At 37.1% G+C, this 23,691-nt stretch overlaps 1 protein-coding gene across 2 annotated transcripts; it reads right to left on the minus strand.

Annotated features, from left to right (window-relative positions):
• Positions 1–16,786: 16,786 nt before the first annotated feature.
• LOC107806963 (galactokinase) lies at positions 16,787–23,159 on the minus strand. Of its 2 annotated transcripts, none has more exons than XM_016631235.2 (13): positions 22,789–23,159; positions 22,400–22,587; positions 21,933–21,979; positions 21,613–21,707; positions 21,439–21,521; positions 19,908–19,976; positions 19,512–19,697; positions 18,452–18,586; positions 18,019–18,153; positions 17,596–17,666; positions 17,420–17,497; positions 17,100–17,241; positions 16,787–17,015 (listed from the first exon to the last, which is right to left on the minus strand). In XM_016631235.2, the coding sequence occupies exons 1-13, from the start codon at positions 22,949–22,951 to the stop codon at positions 16,905–16,907; spliced, it is 1,503 nt and encodes a 500-aa protein (XP_016486721.2). In that variant the 5' UTR covers positions 22,952–23,159; the 3' UTR covers positions 16,787–16,904. The 2 variants fall into 2 exon arrangements, with proteins under 2 accessions (XP_016486721.2, XP_075085742.1); XM_075229641.1 differs by having other exon boundaries at positions 22,400–22,616; positions 22,749–23,107.
• Positions 23,160–23,691: the final 532 nt, after the last annotated feature.

A 23,691-nucleotide genomic window follows, 5' to 3' on the forward strand; every position in this document is an offset into this window, starting at 1 on the left:
TATAGCTTCGTTAGTACTTTCTGTCACGCCCCGAACCTAGGAGCGAGACAAGCACCCGGTGCCTCACCTAACCTGGCAACATCATTATTTCCTCGGCTCTCTTGGCCCTACTTATGATTCTTCTTTCATGGCACGGTGGCCGTATTTCACATTTCACACTTTCATTTCTTTACTTTCAAGGATCACCAACATAAACATCAACATATAGAATATTCCGGAAATCACAACTTTATGTTCATTAGTAATGGAGGCTTTAAACACATTAGATCACTTTTTTAAAGTATGGAGCACAATGACTTGTAATCACAACACAAGTTAAAAATCATAAGCGAGTACTACACCGTATCTTTTTAAATACTTCTTCACAAAAGGAAAATACACAATTTCAACTCTTGAGTACGTAAGAACTCAAATCACATTGAAAATATTTATAAAGGAGGGCATGGTGATTTACGCTTTTAGCACGACTTCAAATCAAATACACTAGCTACAATAACCATGGCCACGTTTTATATCTCACTTTAGTTCTTTCACTTTCAAGCATATTTGTAGGTCATCAACAGTAAGAGCACTTGGGATCAAGACCTTAAGCATGAATATGAACAATAAGGGTCTTAGGCGCATTGAGTTTTCTTTCACAATTGGGCATAACAACTTGCAATTAAAAACATGATTGAAGTCATAATATTCCGATACATTGGTCACATTTGAATACATTCCCGAAGGACAGCACAATACGATAGGAGCATTTGGTACACATTTCTAGTACATATCTTTCTACACAAGTTTATTTGGAATAGTAATGTTTGTACGGAATAACTCGGAGCATGGAAATTAGGAACTTGAGCCAACCATACTTGAAACTTACGGGAACATCGTGGAATTCGATTCCAAGAGAGAAGTTTAGTAACAAAGTGAGATATGTAATGCTTTCTAAGTAAGGGATGGAATTATCAGAAGGAATTCTTATGAACTCCTACAAGATGCAACGTGAATTACAAAGTCTAAGGGAGCATGGTATAATCTTTCTCAGGAATATCATACAGATTTTCCCCTACTTCGATCCGCCGTTACATGTTTTGCCGCAATTAACGTGTGTTAGAGGGATTATCAAGAGAATCGGCTCAGGTATATTAAGGCTATCCCTTCTTTCCTTTTGGCATGGTCCAAATGATACAAACGAAACGAGCAAAATACGCAACTTCCATAAATGACTCTATTCATAGAAATGCTAGAGATGCTAATGTTCTTGATTCCCCATGAGACATATTATTATATCATCTGTTCATGGGTCTCAGAAAATACGTAGGTTGATAAAGTTTATTTCATGATTTTAATCAAAAACATAATTGTCATATGATATTCCAAGAAATTTTATTGACGTACTTCTCATGTATTGCATTTATTTACATTGACCCATGACCAGATACCGTTATATACGCATATTTATGTATATTATATGTATATGGGATATGGAAAAAGGTTACGGCGTTATATACGCATCACCATCTGATCAGCTGGTATACGTTGATGATTTCCCATAGTGGCCGAGATGATATGATGGGATGCCCTCAGAGGCTGGATGATGTTATGAACGCATATACCTATTCATGGTATGACATTTATATGTATACGCATGACATTATGAATATTAATGATTCACAGAGTTGTTCAAACTTACATGTTGAGTCTTTTACTCCATGTTTCTCTCATGTCTATTATTTACTGGTTTTTATTCCATACATACTCGGTACATTATTTGTATTGACATCCCTTTTGCCTGGGGACGCTGCGTTTCATGCCCGCAGGTCCCGATAGACAGATCGAGAGCCCTCCAAGTAGGCTATCAGCTCAGCGGAAGATGTTGGTGCGCTCCATTTGCTCCATAGTTGCTTGTTTGGTCAGTATGATTTAGACGTGTATTGTTTGGTATGGCGGGGCCTTGTTCCGACCTTTATGATAAATATGTATTCTTAGAGGCTTGTAGACAGATGTCATGTATATGGATACTTGCAGGGCCTTATCGGCCTATGTTTTAAGTATATAATGGATCACATTGGTCTTATAGGCCCGTATGTCACAGGTATGAGTTTCTATATAAGGCTGGGTCATTCTATGTCGGGTATTCCGTCATGTTTACTCTGTTTATCTCATGACGCCCCTTCTGGCTCACTTACCTATGATGATGTAATATGAAGATATGATTATATTGGGACTCGTCGCGGCCCATCAGTTTGGGTCATGACAAAAGTGGTATCAGAGCAGTTCTGTCCTAGGGAGTCTACAAGACGTATCTAGTAGAGTCTTGTTTATGGGTGTGTTGTGCACCACACTTATAAGCAGGAGGTTACAGGGCATCTAGGGCTGTCACTCTTTCTTCTTACTCTAGATCGTGGGGTAGAGCTCAGTTGTAAGAACTCAATTTTCTAAATTCTATCTTATTCATAATACGACATTACCTACAGTTGGTAAAAGATTGAATGTAGCGATGGAAGAGTTGAGTCAGAGGAACTCGATTTTTCATGATGCTTATGATGAGTAAATGTAAGGTCTTCAGTAGATCATGTGTGCACTAAGACGTGTAAGCCTCTTGACAGGGAGCCTTAAGGCAAGAATATCTATCCAACCCTATGGTGAAAGGCAATGAGAGATTCAGAAGATAGATACAAGTTTGAACAAGTAAAAGAAGCAAGATGAAGAAGGGTACGAGGCGCCCAGTTAATGAAGATTATCAGTATTTACAATTCAGGCAGAGGAAAATAAGCCTTTTGAGTTACCTTCAACAATGACAGAGGTATATACAATTGGCCACACTCATCTTATTTGTGCCCTATGGAAGCTAACAGAAGTAGTATAAGAGATGGACGGATATTAGGATCCGGCTGGGGTTAGAGTTACCCAACATGGTGGATGGCTTGTTTGCGTTGGTTGACATGTCCGAAGGATATTGCAAATGTACTAATAAATCTCCTTGTGAGACACCCAGATGGTGCACTCTAAAATAGTACAGCTAGATATGAGTACTACAAAGATAGGCACTGGAAGCCTGGAAGGGATAAATATTATCTTAGTGTGACTTCCGTCCCTAGCAGAGAAAGAATGTTAGGCAACCCGAAGAGCCAGTAGATGGAGCAAGGGGAGCTAAAAGCAAAAGAATGTCTTGTTCGAGTTTTCAGAATAAAGTGATAGACATAAATGTTAGCGGGGAATAAGAAGAGAGTTAATGAAGCATTATGAGTAAGATGTGATACATGGATGATAACGATAGATCAAAAAGATGATAGTATTACAGAGTCTATAGTCAAGTGAAGGAAAAGATGAGAGATGACATGCCTTGAGACAACAAAAGATTATAGGCCATAAAGTCATATCCTCATTTTGAGAAATAAGTTTGTGACTCCAATGCGACTACCGGAAGGAAAAGTTAGACCCCAAAATAATAGAAATCAGTATGGGCTGGTGAGCAAGATAAGCTAAACATGAATTAGGGACTGAGTGATTTGATAATGGTCGGAATCATGAGAATTTTAGATTTGCATTCCGCCGATAATAGAATGGACAGCAGAAGAAGATTTATGACAAATTCAGAGAATGGTCATTCAGGAAGACACTTCCCTAAAGCAATCAATAGAAGCAAAGTTAAGCTTAAGCGACTGTATGTGCCAGTTACACTAAGTGTCACCCTCACGAGTAAGGAAATTTGTTATCCTTGGTACAGAAGGATTACCGCGAGGCGAGTAAGGGTCATTGATGATGTGAAAAGATGCCAAAGATGAAGAGGTAAAACATCTATACATAGATCATCATAGCACTAAATCTTAGTACTCCCCTAAAGGGGGGAATATGGAGTGATGCGGCATTAAATTAGAATTAAGTGGTTCTAGTAACTATGGAATGGTAAAAAAAGGAATGCAAAAAAAACGAAAAAGGAATAAGCTTGCACTTACCCAAATCTTACAGATATGCTACGATTCCAGAACATTATGCAAGTACAACGTCAAGGAGAGGAAGTAAGGGTTTCTGCCCGAGATGTTATTGATAAATAAGGAGCCAGTACGAGACGTAAGTTAAGAAAAAGGAAATAGCCCAAGAAAGATTACGTGGAATGTTGATATGAGAATGGGCCAACGAATAGTTAGCAGTTGATTTAGGAAGAGCCTAGTTACGGCTAGACAAGAGGATACAGACAAATCAACAAATCGTGCAAGATAAACATACTGAACCCCAACATGGGGAATTCAGTCTCACAGGTATGACATTGTGGTCCCTGAGAAATATTTAGATAAGAGTTGGGGTAGTTAAAGGTACCGTATGAGTGTTACAGAAATAAAAGAGAGTGCCACTGGGAAGACAGTCAAAATTTCAGTTCAGAAGCAACCGTACGAGCACATGAGTGTAGAGGTAAGTAACTACGGATAATTAGAGGCGAGGAAGAACATCAAAAATTCTGTGGAGTATTCGATGTAATAAGCTCGCAGCTTTACAAGAGTTAGAGGGTCTTCCCTAAATACTACAATGAAAGGTTAGCTGAGGAAATAAGGAAGAAGGCTTCAACCTAAGCATAGTAATTTGAAGAAAGAATGGTCATGTAAAAATAATCTCACTACAACATTGTATGCACTCTATAAGAAAGTGGCACCTACCGTGGCTAATGAAAGGGAAGTAAAAGCAAAAGTAGGATTCGAGATTATATGAGTTGCACGAAAACTCCGGCATGCGTGGGGACTAAGATAAGCTAAGTATGCACGCAACAAGGGGGCAGAAAGACCAGGGAAGGTAATAGCTTACGTTTAAAGAAAGTTGAGAAGGAATGAAAGGAATTATTTGATCAATGATCCAGAGTTAGTTACGTTATGAACGCACTTAAGAGTTCGGAGTATTATCCATGCAGCATATATGTTGACAATCATATAGCCGTAGAAGACTCTGGTATAACTTATAAGAAAGAATTTAGTCCAGGTCATAGACAAGGGATTGAATTGTTAGATGATGGTATCACGGATATTCCATAGCGCCCATGAAAGGCTAAAGTAATTACTAATACCATGAGCCGCAGATCGGAAGATAGCGTAAGCCTACATAAAGGCTGATCAGAAGGAAGAGGAAACTAAAGAGTTACATCAACGAAGTAAATCAGGAGTCTGATTATTGGACCCAGAAAATTATAGACATCATGATTGAGAACATTGTAGAATCACTTTTAATATCAGAGGTACAAGAGAGATATTACAATAGCCATATTCTATAACGGCTCTACGATAAAGCCAATTAGAAGAGTGCCAGCCTCATAAGAAGTCAGTATGAAGCTCCCACCGGATTGTGTATGCACCAGATGTGCAAGTATTATAGTAGAGCTTCAAGTTGTGGATGTGAATTATACCTATGTTAAAGCGAGGTCATGAAAGAGATAGAAGATGTGATGCGAGATTTTAAGGTAAGTAAGGTAAAGGTGATCAACGTACGAGTTACTCAAATGCAAAAGGTTGCGAATAATCCATACTGCAGATAGAAGGTTAGAAGCGCTGGGATTTAGTATCCAAGAATGGTAGCGGCGTCATCAGTGGCATATCTTCCAGCTATGGTTTCTAGGTACCGAGAGGCCTAGTCAAGATAGTAAAGAAGAGTTAGAGACGAGGTGATGTCTTATTTGATGTTCCAGGATGACATAAGGAAATCTATGATGCAAGCAAATTGAAGAAAGGTTGCGAATAATATAAATAGATATGTAGGTCGCAAGCTAAAGTATGGTAAAGCAACAAGGTTTTAGGAAGACAGGAGTAAGGATAAGAAAGGGAAAGTGAGAAGGTGATGAGAATGGATAAGTCCTCAGGATTAAGCCCATGAAAACAAGAGAGCTGATGGCTTCTCTAAGTTATAGAAAGCTCAGTATAGCCTGAATAAAATCAAAGGAGTCTAAGACTAGTAGCATTTAGAAGAGATGGAATGTTGCCTTGGTAGTAAAATGAAGGTGTAATTGTGATAGATGAAGGATGACGTTTGGGCCTTCGATTGAGTAATGATTTCATAAATTGTACAGGATTAAAATACCACGTAAGGTGAATCACATTGGGATGCTATGAAATACGGTTATGAAAGCATGGTATCACCCTAGGTGGATCAGTCTAATCATTTCAAATATTCCTCGACGCGACGTGAGCCCTAGCGGCAGAATAAACATAAAAGGTCAAGTTATCAGTGGTAAATTGTAGATCAACATTAAGGTGAATCAACAATGGATGGATAAAAGTTATAAAGTATGAGATGAGATTAGGCCATCAGTCTTAAGATGAACAATAATGAAGAAGCATTAAAAGACTTAGCTTTATACATATAGGATAAGCAACGAGAGTAACCTGGAGTTTGGTAGCAGGCCTTAGTAACGATAAATCGAAGTAAGAGTTATGGTATAGTATGGCCTACTTAGATGTAGTAAAGCTAATGACGCCCAGAGGGACAGCTTGTCATAACTTTGTCTATGTTCACAAAGTGAGGCCTAGAGTTTGGCTAAAAGCTGGAAGAAAGAGGAGAGAAGAGTCGCATAGGCGCACATACAAGGTCAGAGTCGTACAAGCTGCATGATAGAAGATAGCAATAGTTATGAGATTGAAAGAATTCCGACCACAAGTCATGGTATGAGAAAGAGGCCTAAAGGGGGGAATGCCCTGGCCTTTCCATTTATTCAAAGAATAGTTGCCTAAATGGCAAGGAGAGTACTAAAGTATTCAGAAGACATAAGTTATGGAAATGATAAGTGCATCAGTCAACATTCGAGGACGAATGTTCCAAAGGGGGGAATGATGTTACACCCCATATTTTCGTACGTGGAAGTACGCCATAAGTAAATTGATATAAGCTCGGAAATGAGATGTTACATCCCGCATTTTCGTACGTTAAAGTTTCATCAAAAGTTAATCGACGTAAGCTCGGGAATGAGATTATTTTGAGATTATAAGTATTACATTATTTCAAACAAGTGATAAGTAAATTCGTGAAGGTTAAAGGGTAAACGAATCAAAGAAAATTAATTTCGTTGAAGAGTGTCGATTTGGGATAAAATAAGGTCCGAGCTATAATACCCAGTATTTATGGACTAGTGTCATACAAGGTACTACATGACCATAATAGTAAGGTGTATAAGGTATGTTAAAAGTGAGTAGTATTTTAAATAAGTTGAGATAATTCTTAATTATATGGGTAATTGGTTAATTATTAAGTAATGGGAGATTACCTAGTTAATTAAGAAGTTGTGGGTGATTAATTAAAGAATTTGGTTAAGACAACCCCCCCTCCCCCCCCGGTGGCAGCAAGCCACCCCAAGATATATGACTCTTAAGTCATTATGGGTTATGTGGCAAGATTAAGGATTAAGGGTGTGTGGTTAAGCCACCATATGGAGTGGGGCCCACACCCATTAAAAAATAAGGCTTTTCTTATTCAAAGGGAGATACATATCTTTCAACAATTCATAGCAAAGACTCTAAGGTAATGGATGGAGCTCATAACTTTGAGAGATCTTCTAATCTTATTAAAATTGGGATGCTAAGACTTGCTAAGTAAAGAATGGAGCTCAACAATTTACAAAGTGAGATACGTAATGCTTTCTAAGTAAGGGATGGAATTCTCAGAAGGAATTCTTATGAACTCCTACAAGATGCAACGTGAATTAAAAAGTCTAAGGGAGCATGATATAATCTTTCTCAGAAATATCATACGGATTTTCCTCTACTTCGATCCGTCGTTACATGTTTTGCCGCAATTAATGTGTGTTAGAGGGATTGTAAAGAGAATCAGCTCAGGTATGTTAAGGCTATCCCTTTTTTTCTTTTGGCATGGTCCAAATAATAAAAACGAAACGAGAAAAATACGCAACTTCCATAAATGACTCTATTCATAGAAATGCTAGAGATGCTTATGTTCTTGATTCCCCATGTGACATTATTATATCATCTGTTCATGGGTCTCAGAAAATATATAGGTTGATAAAGTTTATTTCATGATTTTAATAAAAGACATAATGGTCTTATGACATTCCGAGAAATTTTATTGACGTACTTTTCATGCATTGCATTCATTTATATTGGCCCATGACCAGATGGCATTATATACGCGTATATATGTATACTATATGTATATGGAATATGGAAAAAGGTTACGGCGTTATATACGCATCACCACCTGATCAGCTGGTATATGTTGATGATTTGCCCACAATGGGCGAGATGATATGATGGGATGCCCTCAGAGGCTGGATGATGTTATGAATGCATATACATATGCATGGTATGATATTTATTTGCATACGCATGACATAATGAATACTAATGATTCACAGAGTTTTTCAGACTTACATGTTGAGTCTTTTACTCTATGTTTCTCTAATGTCTATTATTTACTGGCTTTCATTCCTTACATACTCGGTACATTATTTGTATTGATATCCCTTTTGCCTGGGGACATTGCGTTTTACGCCCGCAGGTCCCGATAGACAGGTCGAGAGTCCTCCGAGTAGGCTATCAGCTCAGCGGAAGATGTTAGTGTGCTCCATTTGCTCCGGAGTTGCTTGTTTGGTCAGTATGATTTAGACGTGTATTGTTTGGTATGGCGGGACCCTGTCCCGGCCTTTATGATAGTATGTATTCTTAGAGGCTTGTAGACAGATGTCATATATACGGATATTTGCAGGGCCTTGTCGGCCTATGTTTTAAGTATATAATGGATCACATTGGCCTTATAGGCCCGTATGTCACATGTATGAGTTTCTATTTAAGGTTGGGTCATTCTATGTCGGGTATTCCCTAATGTTTACTCTGTTTATATTATGACGCCCCTTCTGGCCCACTTACCTATGATGATGTAATAAGAAGATACGATTACGTTGGTACTCGGTTGAGTAAGGTACCGGGTGCTCGTCGCGGCCTATCAGTTTGGGTCGTGATAAGAAACTACCCAAAATAGTTCATTAACCCCACATACTAGAAGCTATTGTCACATGCACGGCCTAACTCCAATCTCACAATATACTTAGACCCTAAAATAACTTGTATGGGTGGTATAGGACAGGAACTTACTGGATAGATGGTGGTCTAGTGAGTGGCATCCTTTATTCTTGAAGATTGGTGCAAGAATGGGTTCTTAGAATGCTAGGTCTTCCACTTCTCTCTCTAAAATACTCTTACCTCACTCTAAATTTACCAGACATTTATTTCAAATGAGCCCCAAAGGCTATTTATCAAAATGGAGCCGGGTTATAAAAATAAAAAAATGGACCCTCCAAACTCAGGTCTGCGATCGCAGCATGGATCGCAGAACATATATGCGGCCCGCAAAATGGGTCGCGAAAATGATGCCAAGAACTGGGCTAGTCTGGACCGATCTGCGATAGGTTTGCGGTCCGTAGACCACTTATGCGGCCGCAGAATGGACCGCAGAATCATCCAACAAAATTCTTCATGCCAAATATGCGATGGGAAATGCGGACCGCAAAATGGACATGCAATCGCAGAATGGACACAAATCGACCTTCAAACTTTAACCATTTTTCTGCTCAACTCTGCGACGGGTATGCGGCCCGCAGAATGGATCTGCGGTCGCGAGTCTGACCGCATAACTGGCCCTTCAGCAAAATACTTTCCACCAATACCTTGATGCATCCTTCAACCCAAAAAGTTCGTACCGCGTCCGTCCACATCACCCTACCTCGGCACCACAAAACTTGAATCCCTTGGCGAAATTTTATGAGGCCTTACAAGTGCACCACCTGGGTGTCTCACAAGGAGAACAATTACCATGTTTGCAATATCCTTCAGAAATGTCAACTAACGCTAACAACCCATCCAGCATTTTGGATTGCTATAACCCCATCTGGATCCTGATATCCCATCCTTCTCTTAAACTATATCTGTCAGCTCCCATAGGGCATAACTGAGATGGGTGTGGCCAATTGTACATACCTCTGTTACTGTTGAAGGTAACTCAGAATGCTTATATTTTTGTGCCTGAATTATAAATACTAATAATCTTCACTAATTGGGTACCTCGTACCCTCCTTCACCTTGCTTTTGTTACCTGTTGAAACTTATATTTTTACCTTCTGATACTCCCATAACCTGTTATTCACGGGGTGTGTTTGATATTTCCATCTTAGGGTCTTAAGCTTGAAATTTGCACATCTGGTATGCATGATATGATAGGGCCTTAATCTGGACCACGTTGTCAAGAATTCTCTCTCTACTAGTGCCCTTACCTGCTGCTATATTAGCCCTCTAGCTAGCTGTAATTTTTCTAATTGCAAGCATCTCTATTCATTAGCAAACATAAGTCCTAGCTCGAAATCTTATGACTCAACACTATAACACGATTTGGATTTGAATGAAGGGTAACAGACTCCTAAATGCCTTGTAGCTTCCTGTTTATATAATGTGGTGCACAACACAGCTTGTAGATTCCCTAGGATAGAACTGCTCTGATACCAAGTTTGTCACGCCCAAATATGGGGAGGCATGGCCGGCACCCGGCGCCATATTTGGCCCAAGCGTACCACTCTCTAAATGTGAACTCTGGAGGGATAACCCTCAACATAGGTCGATGAGGCCTACCTGCAAGCTGACAATACCAATCGAGACCGATGGGGCCATATTCTAAATTATATGAAAGTAACGTCTCTCTCATCTGAGGGGTAAACATACCCAAAAGCTGATATATATATATATATAAAAAGATGATATATATAAATGTGCAAGATGACGAAGCCGCCATGAAAATCTACTAATATACAAAATATACAAGACTCATCTACAAGCCTCTAGAGATAACTGAACTGTATCATGGTTGGGACAGGGCCTCGACCTACCCATCAAACCTGTATAAAATGGACTCCAAGGTCTAGACCTATCTACTAGAAAGATTTATCCAGCTGTCTATCAGGACCTGCAGGCATGAAATGCAGCATCCCCAGCAAAAAGGGACGTCAGTACGAAATAATGTACCGAGTATGTAAGGCAACAGAATAAGTGAAAGCTGAAACTAAACAGATAATATAATAACTGAAAGTAACTGGAGTCAAAGATGATATGAAGATATGCTTACCTGCCGATACTGACTCAAATATCTTAATATAGTAAGTAAAATAGTTGTCCGGACATATAAGGCTCGGTACGTGTAACTACTCTGCCATAGTAGGCTCGCTCATAGGCGCTCGGCCATACTAGGCTTTGAATCTCGGCCATTCTGGGCTCGTTCATAGGCGCTCGGCCGCAGTAGGCTCGGTATATAACTTACCATCTACTCAGAGGTTGCCCAATAGGGGCCTGCCCACCGATTATAGCTTGATGGTGGTGAAAATACTGTAATACTACCCAATAGGGGCCTGCCCACCGATTATAGCTCGATGGTGGTGAAAATACTTAACTGAATATAAAGTTCCAATAATAGAGAATATGATAACTTATCAGACTAGGATAATGTACATAAATTCAGGACTGGAAGAAGACAATACTTAACTGAATATAAAGTCCCCCCGATAAGGGAGAATACAATAACTTATGAGACTAGGATAATGTACATAAATTCAGGAATACGAACTTCTCTTTATGTCTCGTTATCAAATACATGTATTTATGGGATCATGAAAAAATGAAGGAAAGGTTTAACCTTAACATACCTTATCACAATATTTTCAATAACAATTGTCACACCTTAATCTACAACAACGATAATAATGCTATATTCTATATTAAAATGGTCACACCTTAACTAACGTACAACGAACGACAAGCTCATTCTATATTAAAATGGGCAGCATCTCCTTTGATTTTGTTGCATTTCCCATATCCTATATTGCAGCAACAACCCAAACAACAACCAGTAACTATATGGAACACAACCATCACAATAACACGTCGAGCGGCAAGCTCAGTTCATGTCTAATAACACTATATTTTGAACCCTTTCCCTCTTATTTATATTCATGGAAATGTTGATAATAAAAAGACAATATTCTCAGGTTTTTTCATAAATTTTCCAGCCATAAAATACTGCAAGAACACCTCCCAAATAGTTCAACAATCAACAACATTATTAACAAGCCTTTCTATCAATATCTCACAAGTTCTAGCTTCAACGACTTAGCCGTAACTTGGATAAACTCAAATACATGTAGAGTAAGAGGTTCCTTACCTTCAAACATATGGAACAACTCGAATTTGAGATTACTTCACCACAAAGTATCCTTCCAATGCATCCACAAAAACAAGAAAGAGAAACTAGCAAGCACTTCGGGTTTCTCGGCACTAGAATCACTTTGAAATACTTGAAATCACTTATGTTTGATATGAAACCCTCAAGAGAGTATTTTCCAGAACATATACCACTTAAAACAACCCCCCACACGATTTAGAACCACACCAAAATTAGCAACCACAAGAAGAACAAGAAACTCACTAGCACGACGGGATTTCTAGCGTTTGATTCATTTTTTTCTCTTTGGTTTTATCTCTAGAATCATAGAGACTGCTTTGAGAGTGTCTTGGGAGAGTATAGGGTCTGGTTGGGTCGAACGATTGAACACAAATGAACCTTGACCCGATCTTTAGAGGTTGGAAAAATATCCACCGTCTAAGTGGGTCCCATTGGGAGCTGCTTGCGCAGTCTCACGAAAATACGAATATTTCTCTACTCCATTGTTGCATCAACGAACGATTTAATGCATTAGAAACTAGACTCATAGATATTCAATTAGATAGGTGTATCATCCCGTGATTCCAAGTATACTGGAAGAAAAGTTCAGCTACATTTGACCTAATGTTCAGTACATTTATCAATGTAACTTGCGATGACCTTTGCCAACTTTTGTTCCACAACTCTCTTGACTTCAAAACATAACACACGACTATGATACGACTAAAATAACTCGTAACATAACCTCTTTATCATGTTAATCACCCTAGTCTCACCCCAAAAGTACATGTTATAATATTCCCAACTTGTCGACTTTCGACGAAACTTATTTTCTTCAATTCGTTTAGTTTCTAAGAATTCCAACTCTCTTGGTACTTGTTATTCATGATCTTAAATATTTGTAACCTCCAAGGTAACATGATTAACTTACTTTATGTACTTTCAAAGATGATCTCATTTCTGAGCTTACATCAATTGACTTACGACATACTCTTACGTACGAAAATATGGGGTGTAACACCCTAAACACTAGGTGGTGACTCTATAATTTAATTAACCTTTTAGAGTACTATATGTTGTATTTTATTTTAATCTGTGTAAAATAGAGTGCAACAGTAACAACATCTTTTCTCTCTATAACTGGTCTAGGTATTCCTTGAGTAACTTTGTGCTTCCATGTAGGATTTTGAACAAGTCTTTCATTTTCTTCTCCACCTTCTTGTATGTGCCTTAATGAAGGTATTTGCAAGATCAGCAAATGAGCTAATTGAATTTATGGATAAAAGAGAATACCAGGTTAATGTTTTTTTCTTGAGCATTTTTCTGAACTTCTTCACGAGTACTAATTCAATCCTCAGTTTTGTCACGTTGTTCCCTTTGACTCTAGTCGTATAAGCTACTGAGAGTATTTATCCATGTCTAATCCTTGATAGGGCCCTCATAATTTAATCAATACGCCCATTCTACTCCTTGATCATTTTAATCAGGGTTTCGTACAAAGTTAATACTAAAATTTATATATTTGAAGTATCGGTTGTACATTAACCTCTAGCTCCAATATCGCTAGGGAGTCCCCCAGTATTGGGACTCCTGGGAATATTAGTCGAAGTTGCTCCAACTAGTTTCGCTCTTAGTGATGCTGGTGACCTAGCACTTGCATTTGCGGCCAAGGCCAAGAATTGCCTCATTAATTTGTTGATTCCAAGCTCTTTGTTGGGCTATAAACTTTGCCAGCTCTGTTTGGGTTCCGAATGCTTCACCAGCTATAGTTCTTCGTGATAACGGTTCTCTAGAATGATCCGAGGGTGAATTTCTCAGAGTCTAGTGTGATCTCGGTTGCGGCAACTGCAACCTTTTGTTTCTAGTCTGCTCGGCAAATCCATCTCCAACTTAGTTTTTAACAGATCTCCCGCCATGATATCTTGTTTAAACCGATAATAAGCAAAAACCAATAAAAGTTAGCAATGCTTTGGATTACTAGCAGAATTGCATGGGCCCGTCGGTGGACGTCAAATTGTTTAACCTAAATTTTGGTTAATAGGATAAATTAGATAAATAAGTCCAATAATTGTGAATTGGAACAATGTAGGAACAATAAGGAAGAAGTAAAGAGCTTCTTATTAATAATCTTCTGAAGCAAGTTTGTTGTTGATGGAGATGTTTTGAACAATATAATCAATAGATGTTTCAGTATAATAACAGTGTGAGATAGAATTCGAATGGGATACAATCTTGGGGGAAAGATGTATTTATAGTGTCAGCCTAGTAAAATCGCCCCCTAAAATCACGCCTGCCCGTTATGAGCATTATTCGTTTGTTCTATACGTTATGCCTGATGGGTTTGTAACTACCAAAGAGTTAATGTCAAATCCCAAATATTTCGGAGTCTATTGAGTTGAAGACCAGATTATCTGGACACTAATGAATACTTGAGTACCATCCTCCGAGATGACGTACTCTGTTTCCGATAATACCAATTCGGAATGTGCTTCTTGGCCGACCTTCTGGTTCTTTAGTTAAAGTGGACTTTTCTGACCTGGAGCTTACTAGGAAATACTTGCCACGTATCGTCTATTACGATGCAACGTGTTATATCTGTATTTTACCGATACAGAAATACCTTGAGTACCATATGAAATTTTTGTCCAGACTCATTCAATTCTCATATAGGTAGATGTGCGGGCACATCGGGATAGATAAAATTAAGAGGTACTGTGTTGGCTGGATAACAACCACACTGGCATGAAAACGTGTATCTTTCTCCCTATTGCCATCAAAATGTTTAGTAAAAAATAACGGGATAGTAATATATAAAACAAAATAAAAATTTTGTGGCTTGAACAAGTAAAAGAGAGAAAAAGACAGAACCCCGCCTATTCTCGCATTACATCCTTTAGGGAATTTCCTACTAGTATCCTCTTTGGTTTTTTCATTAAAACTCGCCACTTTAGTGTCTTAATTTAAAGAAATAAAAGAAGTTAAAAAGGATGAAAAAGTTGAGAAATAGAATAAGAAACTTTCTTTGCTGTTAACAAAAAAAGTTTTACAATTTTCTTTATAGGAAATAGAATAAAATGAAATTATTTTCAATGAAAGTGTTTGACTTCTGTTTGTGCCTATATGCGTCTGAACAGTTACAAATACTCCCTTAAACACAAAAAATATTGAAATTTAAATTATATGATCATGTAGAAGAAGAAGTACCTAAAGATTTTATAGGGACATGAAGGGGAAAAACAGAATAATCACAAGCTACAACCTTTAAAAAAAATAAAACAGAACTTTGGAGAGAATTGAACAAACAGCCTTGGATTCCAATTTCCAAGGATGTCAACAATATTTCATTTTTCTCATTCTACACATATTTCAACTCTCTCTCTCTCTCTCTCTCTCTCTCTCTCTCTCTATATATATATATATATATATATATATATATATATATATATATATATATATATATATATATATATATATATATATATTTCCTTTTTCTCATTCTTAGATGCCAATGAATTAAGGAACAAACCACTAATTTCAGAATAAAGTATTCCTATCAAAGAAAGGGGAAGAATTTTTTATAGTATTAAAAGTCAAAGCATTTAGTTTTTGGTGCAAACTCATAATCCAATGCAAAAGTACGATCAGAGTAATTTTTTAATTAAAAAAACTTACTGAGAATTTATTCGTAGTATCATTCTTTCTTTCTTTCTTTTTTTTTTTCTTTTTTTTTTTTTATAAGAGGGAAAAAACGTGTTATTTAACAATCTCATTTATGTAGTTAACTTGAATGTAGTACAAAAACAAATCTCCAAATAAATGTTTCACATGAAGACCCAAATAGTGTTTTAAAAGGCGTGGGCGTAAGTCGATACGTTTTACATATGCCTCAGCGGGGCGTAAGTCTCGAGGCGCGGGGCGTAAGCCCCATAGGTATTTAATTTTTAATATTTTATAAAATAATATAATGACAATTAATATTTATAAACAGGTAAAATTGCATAAAAATTGAAGAAAACTATATATATGTGTGCTCCATCCCCACACAAAACTAATCAAAATAATTTATTATACGTTACTTACAAGCACAAGTAATTTGAGTCTAAAAGAATAAAATTTTCTATATGGAGGAACAAAAAGGATGATTAACCTGCAATTTGAACTTTGAATTGCTGCTATGAAGAAAAATATAGTTCTCTTTCTATTTGTAAAAAAAAATTAAATATTCGTTATTTTTGGGAGATATTAGCAGACTAGTGGACAAAATAAAAAAATTGAAAAAACCATGAATTATGGCTTAAATCAATAAAAAAGGTCTTTACTTTTAAATTTAATACTTTTGAGTTCCTTTTTAAACCTTTTGAGTAATTACCAAACTGACTTTTAAGAATTTGGGTATTATATGAAGGACTAATTAACCAAATTTTATTTTAATTTGAAAAAGTCTCTGGGGCTTACACCTTACTAAAAAAATGCGCCCCGTACGCCTCTTGAGACTTTCGCCCCACACCATCCCCGGGGCGTTTTTGGTACGCCTCGCCCCGGGGCTCGCCCCAGAAACGCCTTTTAAAACAGACGACCCAAATTGATTATTCGAAAACGAAAACAATGCAAGTTTTGAAGGAGCTAAAGTATGCAACTATTAAATTAACATATGAAATGAGTTTCAACGGGTACAAAGTTGTCTGCATAAATATTTATTTTTGGATTGGAAATGTTGAAGGTAATGAAGTTTAAAATTTGAAAATGGCAGCACCACTTGAGGGTTTGGATGCAAAAATGTACAAGCCAAGATCATTCTTATTGATTGTTCCTTTGCCAATCCTTGATTGATAAAATTGCTCCTGAAAACATAATAAACCACCATATTGGTTAGTATTAGGAGTGCATAATGTTAAAATATTTACGAGTTGTCAAATGAAATTAACCTTCAAATTAAGTATAAACTGTGGAACAAGACTCTCTTTCACCAAAGCCACTGCACAACCACCCCATCCAGCTCCTGTAAGCCTAGCTCCAAGAGCACCATTATCTCGACAAATCTTCACAAGTTCTTCTAATTCTGGACAACTGATTGATTGCAAGAAATAATTGAAACTCATCAACTAAGATACTTCAATCCAGATGCTAAAATCAAAGATGCCATGGAAGCATATTATAAACGCAACTTTCTTATATGCATTTTTTTGGGTAATCTCTCGGGCTGTGATAGCCAAATAGTTTCGCGTAAATAAAGCATGAATTCTACCTGCACTCATAAAGAACGCTGCAGCTATTGTGACTCTCATTCATAAGGTCACCTAACTTCTTCAGCATGTCTTCATCACTGCAATGACCAATTTGTTACAGTTTTGAGTATTTATTTCAAAACAAAAAGCTGGAGAAAAAGAAAGCGCATCTTGCATGAACTTGAACATGACAGACCTTAATTCTGATGATACAGTGTCTTTAAAAGCATGGACACGTTTGGCTTCAGAATATACATGGGCAGCTCTCTGAAAGGTAAAACAAGAGCACTATTTTGTCAAACATACTGATATCATGTAATAAGAAATGACTCTTTGATCGATCATATATCAACATAAGCAACATGACTTAAGGAACAAACATCTACAATCCTCTTGAAACATCTATTGAAGAAGTACAAGCAAGTAGGGAAATAACAAAAGGCCTAAGGAAGAGAACCTATTAATTAAACATCCTTCAAAGGAACAAAATGGACAAAGAAACTCCATCTTAAAGAATTTGAAGCAAATCAATTTAAACCAGGCGAGAGCCCAGTATGAAGATGGAAAGGCAAAGAAAGAAGAAAAAAAAAAGAAATCAGATTGAAAAACACATAATGACCTGATGCAACTTGTAACATTTAGCAGCCCGAAGCACATCCAAAGAAGTTGGTGAAGCGGCAAAGACCGTTTCCAACTTTTGCTGCGTGATATTCTCAATATCTTTGCTAGTATACGGTTCCTCATGCAATAGCTCCTGTAGCAGTGGTAGAAATTGTTACAACTGAATGTAATATAGGCAAACAAGAAAAGGAGTAAATTCACAAAGCCCTCTTTAAACAGGACCATAATCACAAGGGCCACAACGAAAAGCTAATACTGATAGGAAGAAAAAATAACACTAACTGAAAAACCAACCACAATATCCAACTACATATGATAATTCAACTTGAAGAAAATGGAATTATCACCCAAAACTAGATCTTAAAATAATGAAACTGAGACAGAAAAAGATGTCAACCGGGAGAGGAATGATCTGAGAGAAGAGTATATACCTTGACAGCAAGGACAGGGTCGGAAGAACCGTGAGTACCAGCGAATGATATACACAACCCTTCAACATCAGAAAGCGTTTTTACATTAGATATTGCCTCATGAGGTTCCATCCCCAGCTTAATGCCCAGTACAATCTGCAAAATCTCAAATGAGCATTAAAAGGGGAAAGCTAGCATCTCCAAGTAGGTTATTCTGCAACTCTATCCAGTGAAGCAAGACCAGTCTATTCAAAGGCAATATATATCTATGTAAATTCAAAGTAAACAAGAACATGTAAGTTACTGACATAGTAAGAAATGTACTAGAAAACAGTTTACAGATCAGGAAGATTCGCAACGGTTGAATTGATAAGGCAACATAAACACATGCATCAGGGAGTAGAAACATTTCGCATCTTTGTTATTTTTGCACGAAAAACAAAAACCAAGGCCATTTAAATAGCCAACAAAATGGTTTGCCTGCAAGTTCTAGCAAGTAAAACTTACCATGCTCTCCCATGGATCTCAATGGGAGAGCATCCTATAGCTATGTTGCTCGGACTTTTCGAAAATGTTGCCTGATGCGTGTCGGATCCTCCAATACGGTGCATTTTTGGAGGATCCGACACGGGTGCGGCAACATTTTTGAGAGTCCGCGCAACATAGTCCACTACCACACACTCAATACCAATTTGAGTTTCCATCTAAATCATTTAAAACTCAGAATTATTGCTATGGATATTATATAACTCTAACTTATCAAAAGCACTGCAGTGTCCTAAGGACATTGAGTTTGTAAAAGATAATAATGAACCAATAAGCAAACTGTTGATTAAGGAAAGGTCATAAACCTAAGTATTTTGGTTTTGAAAATACTGATGCCTCGACCAACTTGTGCACAGCTCAACTAGGTATTTAGCTTAAAGTTTCAAGATACTGAAATAAGATGTCATTAGAAGTTTAAAAAAAACCCAAGAAACCAATTGGGAGAAAGATAAGTAGAACTATTATGATCAGAGATATAAGAAAATCATCCTCTTCGCTCGAACACTAGAAATTATCAAAGGGTGCAAAATCTTACAGCAGCTAGTCGGCATTCAACAACCCGATTATTGTAGTTAACTGCAGCAGTAACTGCTTTTTGTGATTCGGCTAATGAGTGGGCTATTACAAAAGTTCCACCAGCAGGGAGTTGTACATCAGTTGCACGTATAGGATTGAAATCAATCAGCTCTGCAAACCCAGATTGTGCCATAACAGAGATGGCCTGCACAAAACAATTGATTGATGGCCATAAGAAAGATTAAGCCAAGACTGTCTGCATTGCAATATTGATTAGCAAAGAGAGAAATTACATTGATATTTAGGATAAGAATAAGGAAACCATCAATTTTTAGGACAACACTAGTTTGTATACTGCACTTTGATTGGTCCAGCTCTGATTAAGTGATCAAGATTTAGAGTTCGATGGCATTACCTGATCCATTCCACCAGACTGAGTCCCAATATGCCTTTCACATTCACATGTGAGTTGAGCAATTTCTTTCTGCAGAGAAAAGAATTATCACCTCTAGGCCAAAACAAAGCTACAGCTAAACGCACCAACAGATTCAAAATTTGAAAACTCAAAGCAAGTAAAAATAGAACAAAAGGAAGACAGTTACAACAGATTAGTCATGACAGATTCCTTCATCTTAAATGAGGGAAATCCTTGCAAAGAAACTTCGAAAGAGGAAAAGAAATCAGATCCAAAACAAATGTTCAGGGTGGACACTGATTTAGCTGGAGTAGTTGGCGGACACAGAATATTCCTCAAGCAGGTTCAATAGTTTTTCCTTGAGCAGGTTCAATGCAGAACCTTTACAACAGCGGAAGTACGGCAGGTCAAGTACGACAAGCAGGTTTTGCTTGCTGTCCTTTTAGTGATACTTTATTCAAAAAATTGTAACAAAGCTCTAACAAAGGAACTACTTACTTTAAAAATCTTCTATAACTTCAGTTTAACAAAAAATCTATTTTATCTATAACAATTACGAAATTCTAATTAAATTCAATACTTAGAACAAAAGAGACCCAAAAAGAAGAGCTATAAACTGAACTAAACAAACAATATCGATAAAAAGAAATTCAAAAGTTATAAACCAAAGTAAACTAACAGAAATAGTAAAAGATAGGAATTTATAAACTAAACCCATTAACTTTTAAAGTTTTTGCTCTGGATATAAATTTAAGTTTTGATTTTAACTTACTTTTTAAATTTTTATCTCTAACTTAATTTTTGCATCAACAACATTTCTCGATAGCTTTATCAAGTGTTAAAGAAACTTAGCCTTTGAAAACACAAAGGCAAGACTAAATTTTATACATCAATGATGAATTCACGTTTCAACTTTTAAAGATAAACAAAACCAAATTACTGAACCTTAGATTAATTACACAAAGGCAGAGTGCTAACATCAAACTAGGTAAAAATATTTCATTTACATAATTTCTTTCAAAAAGTTTATATCATCCAACTATGTTAACTGACATCAAAGTAAGTTCGAAACGCAGCGTATAATGGGCCAGGTTCGAACCCATGAAATGCGCCTAATCCACACATCATGCTCTACTATTTTACCATTACCAATGCCCAGGCGCGAGGAGCATTGTTCCTAATTTCATCTGGTTTTTTCTTTTGTTAAAACTAAGCTCCTTTTAGCCAAAGAAAAAAGGGAAAGACAGATGCATGAAATGTGGAGGCCAGATTTGAGCATGGGACATTTGAATTACTCTAAACCCGATCGAACCATTAGTTCAGGACTTTCTGTTGGCAAGAGGATTAAAGATTTAATGTTTATCGGTAATTTTTGTTTGTGAAGAATATTTGAAACATACAAATAGTGAAAACTTTTCAGCCAAGCGGGTTCAATTGAACCCCTTGGTTGAACATGGGTCCACCACCGTGCTGGAGCAGGAAATGTCTTTTATTTAATTTTCCAGCACTGAGAATATGGTTAGGTTACTACCTTGGGCATGTTAACGCCAACTGAAGCCATTATAGCGATCGTGGAAGAGCAAACAAATGCTGCAGAGCTTGACAGTCCAGACCCTACATCCAACAAACATGGAAACCATGAGATAACCCATAAGACTGACTAGTTATTGCTACCCGACGGTATTCAAGATAGAAAGGCATATACCTGTTGGAACTGTACCATCAACAATAACATCAAGTCCGACGGGTTCACCAGCATCTATTCCTTTCAACTTGGCATACTCATAGAAACCCTTGTACCTGCACGCACACACACGTTAGCAGTTTTTTGGATGACATTGTATATATGAATAGTTTCACCTTGTATATATTTAACTTTCTCCTGACAGCACATATTTCCCAAGAGTTCACATAAAGCATGACAAATGTGGTAAAATTTAATTTCTGTAAACTTGTAGTTCATGAAATAAGAAACCTAATACTCTCTGATTCTTTAGATCTTGGATGAAGAAAGTAAGGTCTAACCCGCAAATGAAATAATGACCCCATTTGTGATTCTTCAGATCGACTTCCTGCAAAAGATAGACATACGGTTATCGACAAAAAGAAACTAGAATTGCTGCACCGGCCAAAAGGTATTCAAGAATCTTTCTTTTTCCCTTTTTCTTATTCTTCTTTTCTTTTTTCTTTCATGTGTAATTTATAACTAAGGTTTAGACTTGATAATTTGTCTTTCCCAAACAAACTTATATGCATATGAAGAACCGCCAGGACATAGTAGATAATTCCCAAACTAATACTCAGAACATTTTATGTATGTAGGTGAGGCAATATCTTTTAATCTTAAACCCATTCAAATATCTTTTAATCTTAAACCCTGTACCAGCCCTCTCAATTCAAATAAACTTTAGAGCAAAGTAGATCACAGACAGCACGCTGGAAACACATACTGCATTATATGCTTAACACCATGATCATCAAAGTTATGATACCTGCAGAGGATCAGCAGGGTAATTGCACAAGGAGTACTTGTCACTATTCACATTGGCAATTCGAAGGAGCTTCTCAGACTCATCGGAGTCGTGCTTCCGAATCGCCACAATTGTGTCTTGGCGAATTGCCATAGGCAAGACAGAGTACCCCTCATAATCAATGTGTTCTCCGATCAAGTTCACTCTCCCTGCATATTAGAAAGATCCAATTCAACCTCTAAGGAAGAAATTGAGAATTTAAACGTAACCAGTTGAGATTTTGACTAACAGAATTCAGATTTTGAACACAACCGCTAAGGAAGTGTAGATTTTGAAAATAACCCACTAAGAAAGTTGAGATTTTGAACACAATCCACTGAAAAAGAAGAGATTTTAAAGGTGGAATTGACCTGGGGATCGAGCGTAGACATGAGGGGGTTGGCCAAACAAGTCTATGAACTTAGCCTTCAAATTCTTGAATCGAAGTTCAGCTTCTTCAAGCTGTGATCCACCACCATAAACTGGCTCAAGATCGGAGAATATTGGAATTGGTAATTCCTCGTGCCTAGCCATTTAATTTCGGTTTCTTCTCAACTTTTTCTCTCTCTTTCTGCGACAATGATATCTGATGAAAAAGGAATATACTGTAGCCAAAAGAAAAAGGATATATAAGGAGTTGAAAAGAGGAGTTGCTCTCCGAACGGGAATGTGAGATACATGGAATTGTACAAAAAGATTTTGGATAATTTGTGGGACTCCTATATTCTCTGCGACTCAATCTACTTCTTCTTATTTTACTTTACCTATCTACTTTTGTTGACCTTTTGCACTTCTTTTTTACTATTGTTGTTGACCTAAATTCATGAGACTCGTGACTATACGAACCAAGAAAGTGGTCTAAAGTGTTAAATTGTATTTGTGTTATTTTTGAAAGGAAAACGTTAACTTTAACAATGGGTGAAATTCAAAAATAAACAGATTTACAAATGATAATTAAAAAATAGTCACAGTTTCAAAAGTAATCAAAATTTAGCCACTTTACATGTAAAGATAAATCTAAACGAAAATACCGTTCAAAATACGGAAAATATTCCAGAATAATATACTGGAGTTCGAATTTTTTATACGTGAACTTCCAGCATAATATACTAGGCTTCAAGCATAATATACTGGACTTCCAGCATAATATACTAGAGTTCCAACATAATATACTGGAGTTCCAGCATAATATATTGAACCAACATAATATGCTGGAAGTTCATACACAAGTGCTCCAATCTCTAGTATATTATGCTGGAACTTTCCGTGTGATG

Source organism: Nicotiana tabacum, chromosome 14 (assembly GCF_000715075.1).
Source record: "Nicotiana tabacum cultivar K326 chromosome 14, ASM71507v2, whole genome shotgun sequence".
Taxonomy (NCBI): Eukaryota; Viridiplantae; Streptophyta; class Magnoliopsida; order Solanales; family Solanaceae; genus Nicotiana; species Nicotiana tabacum.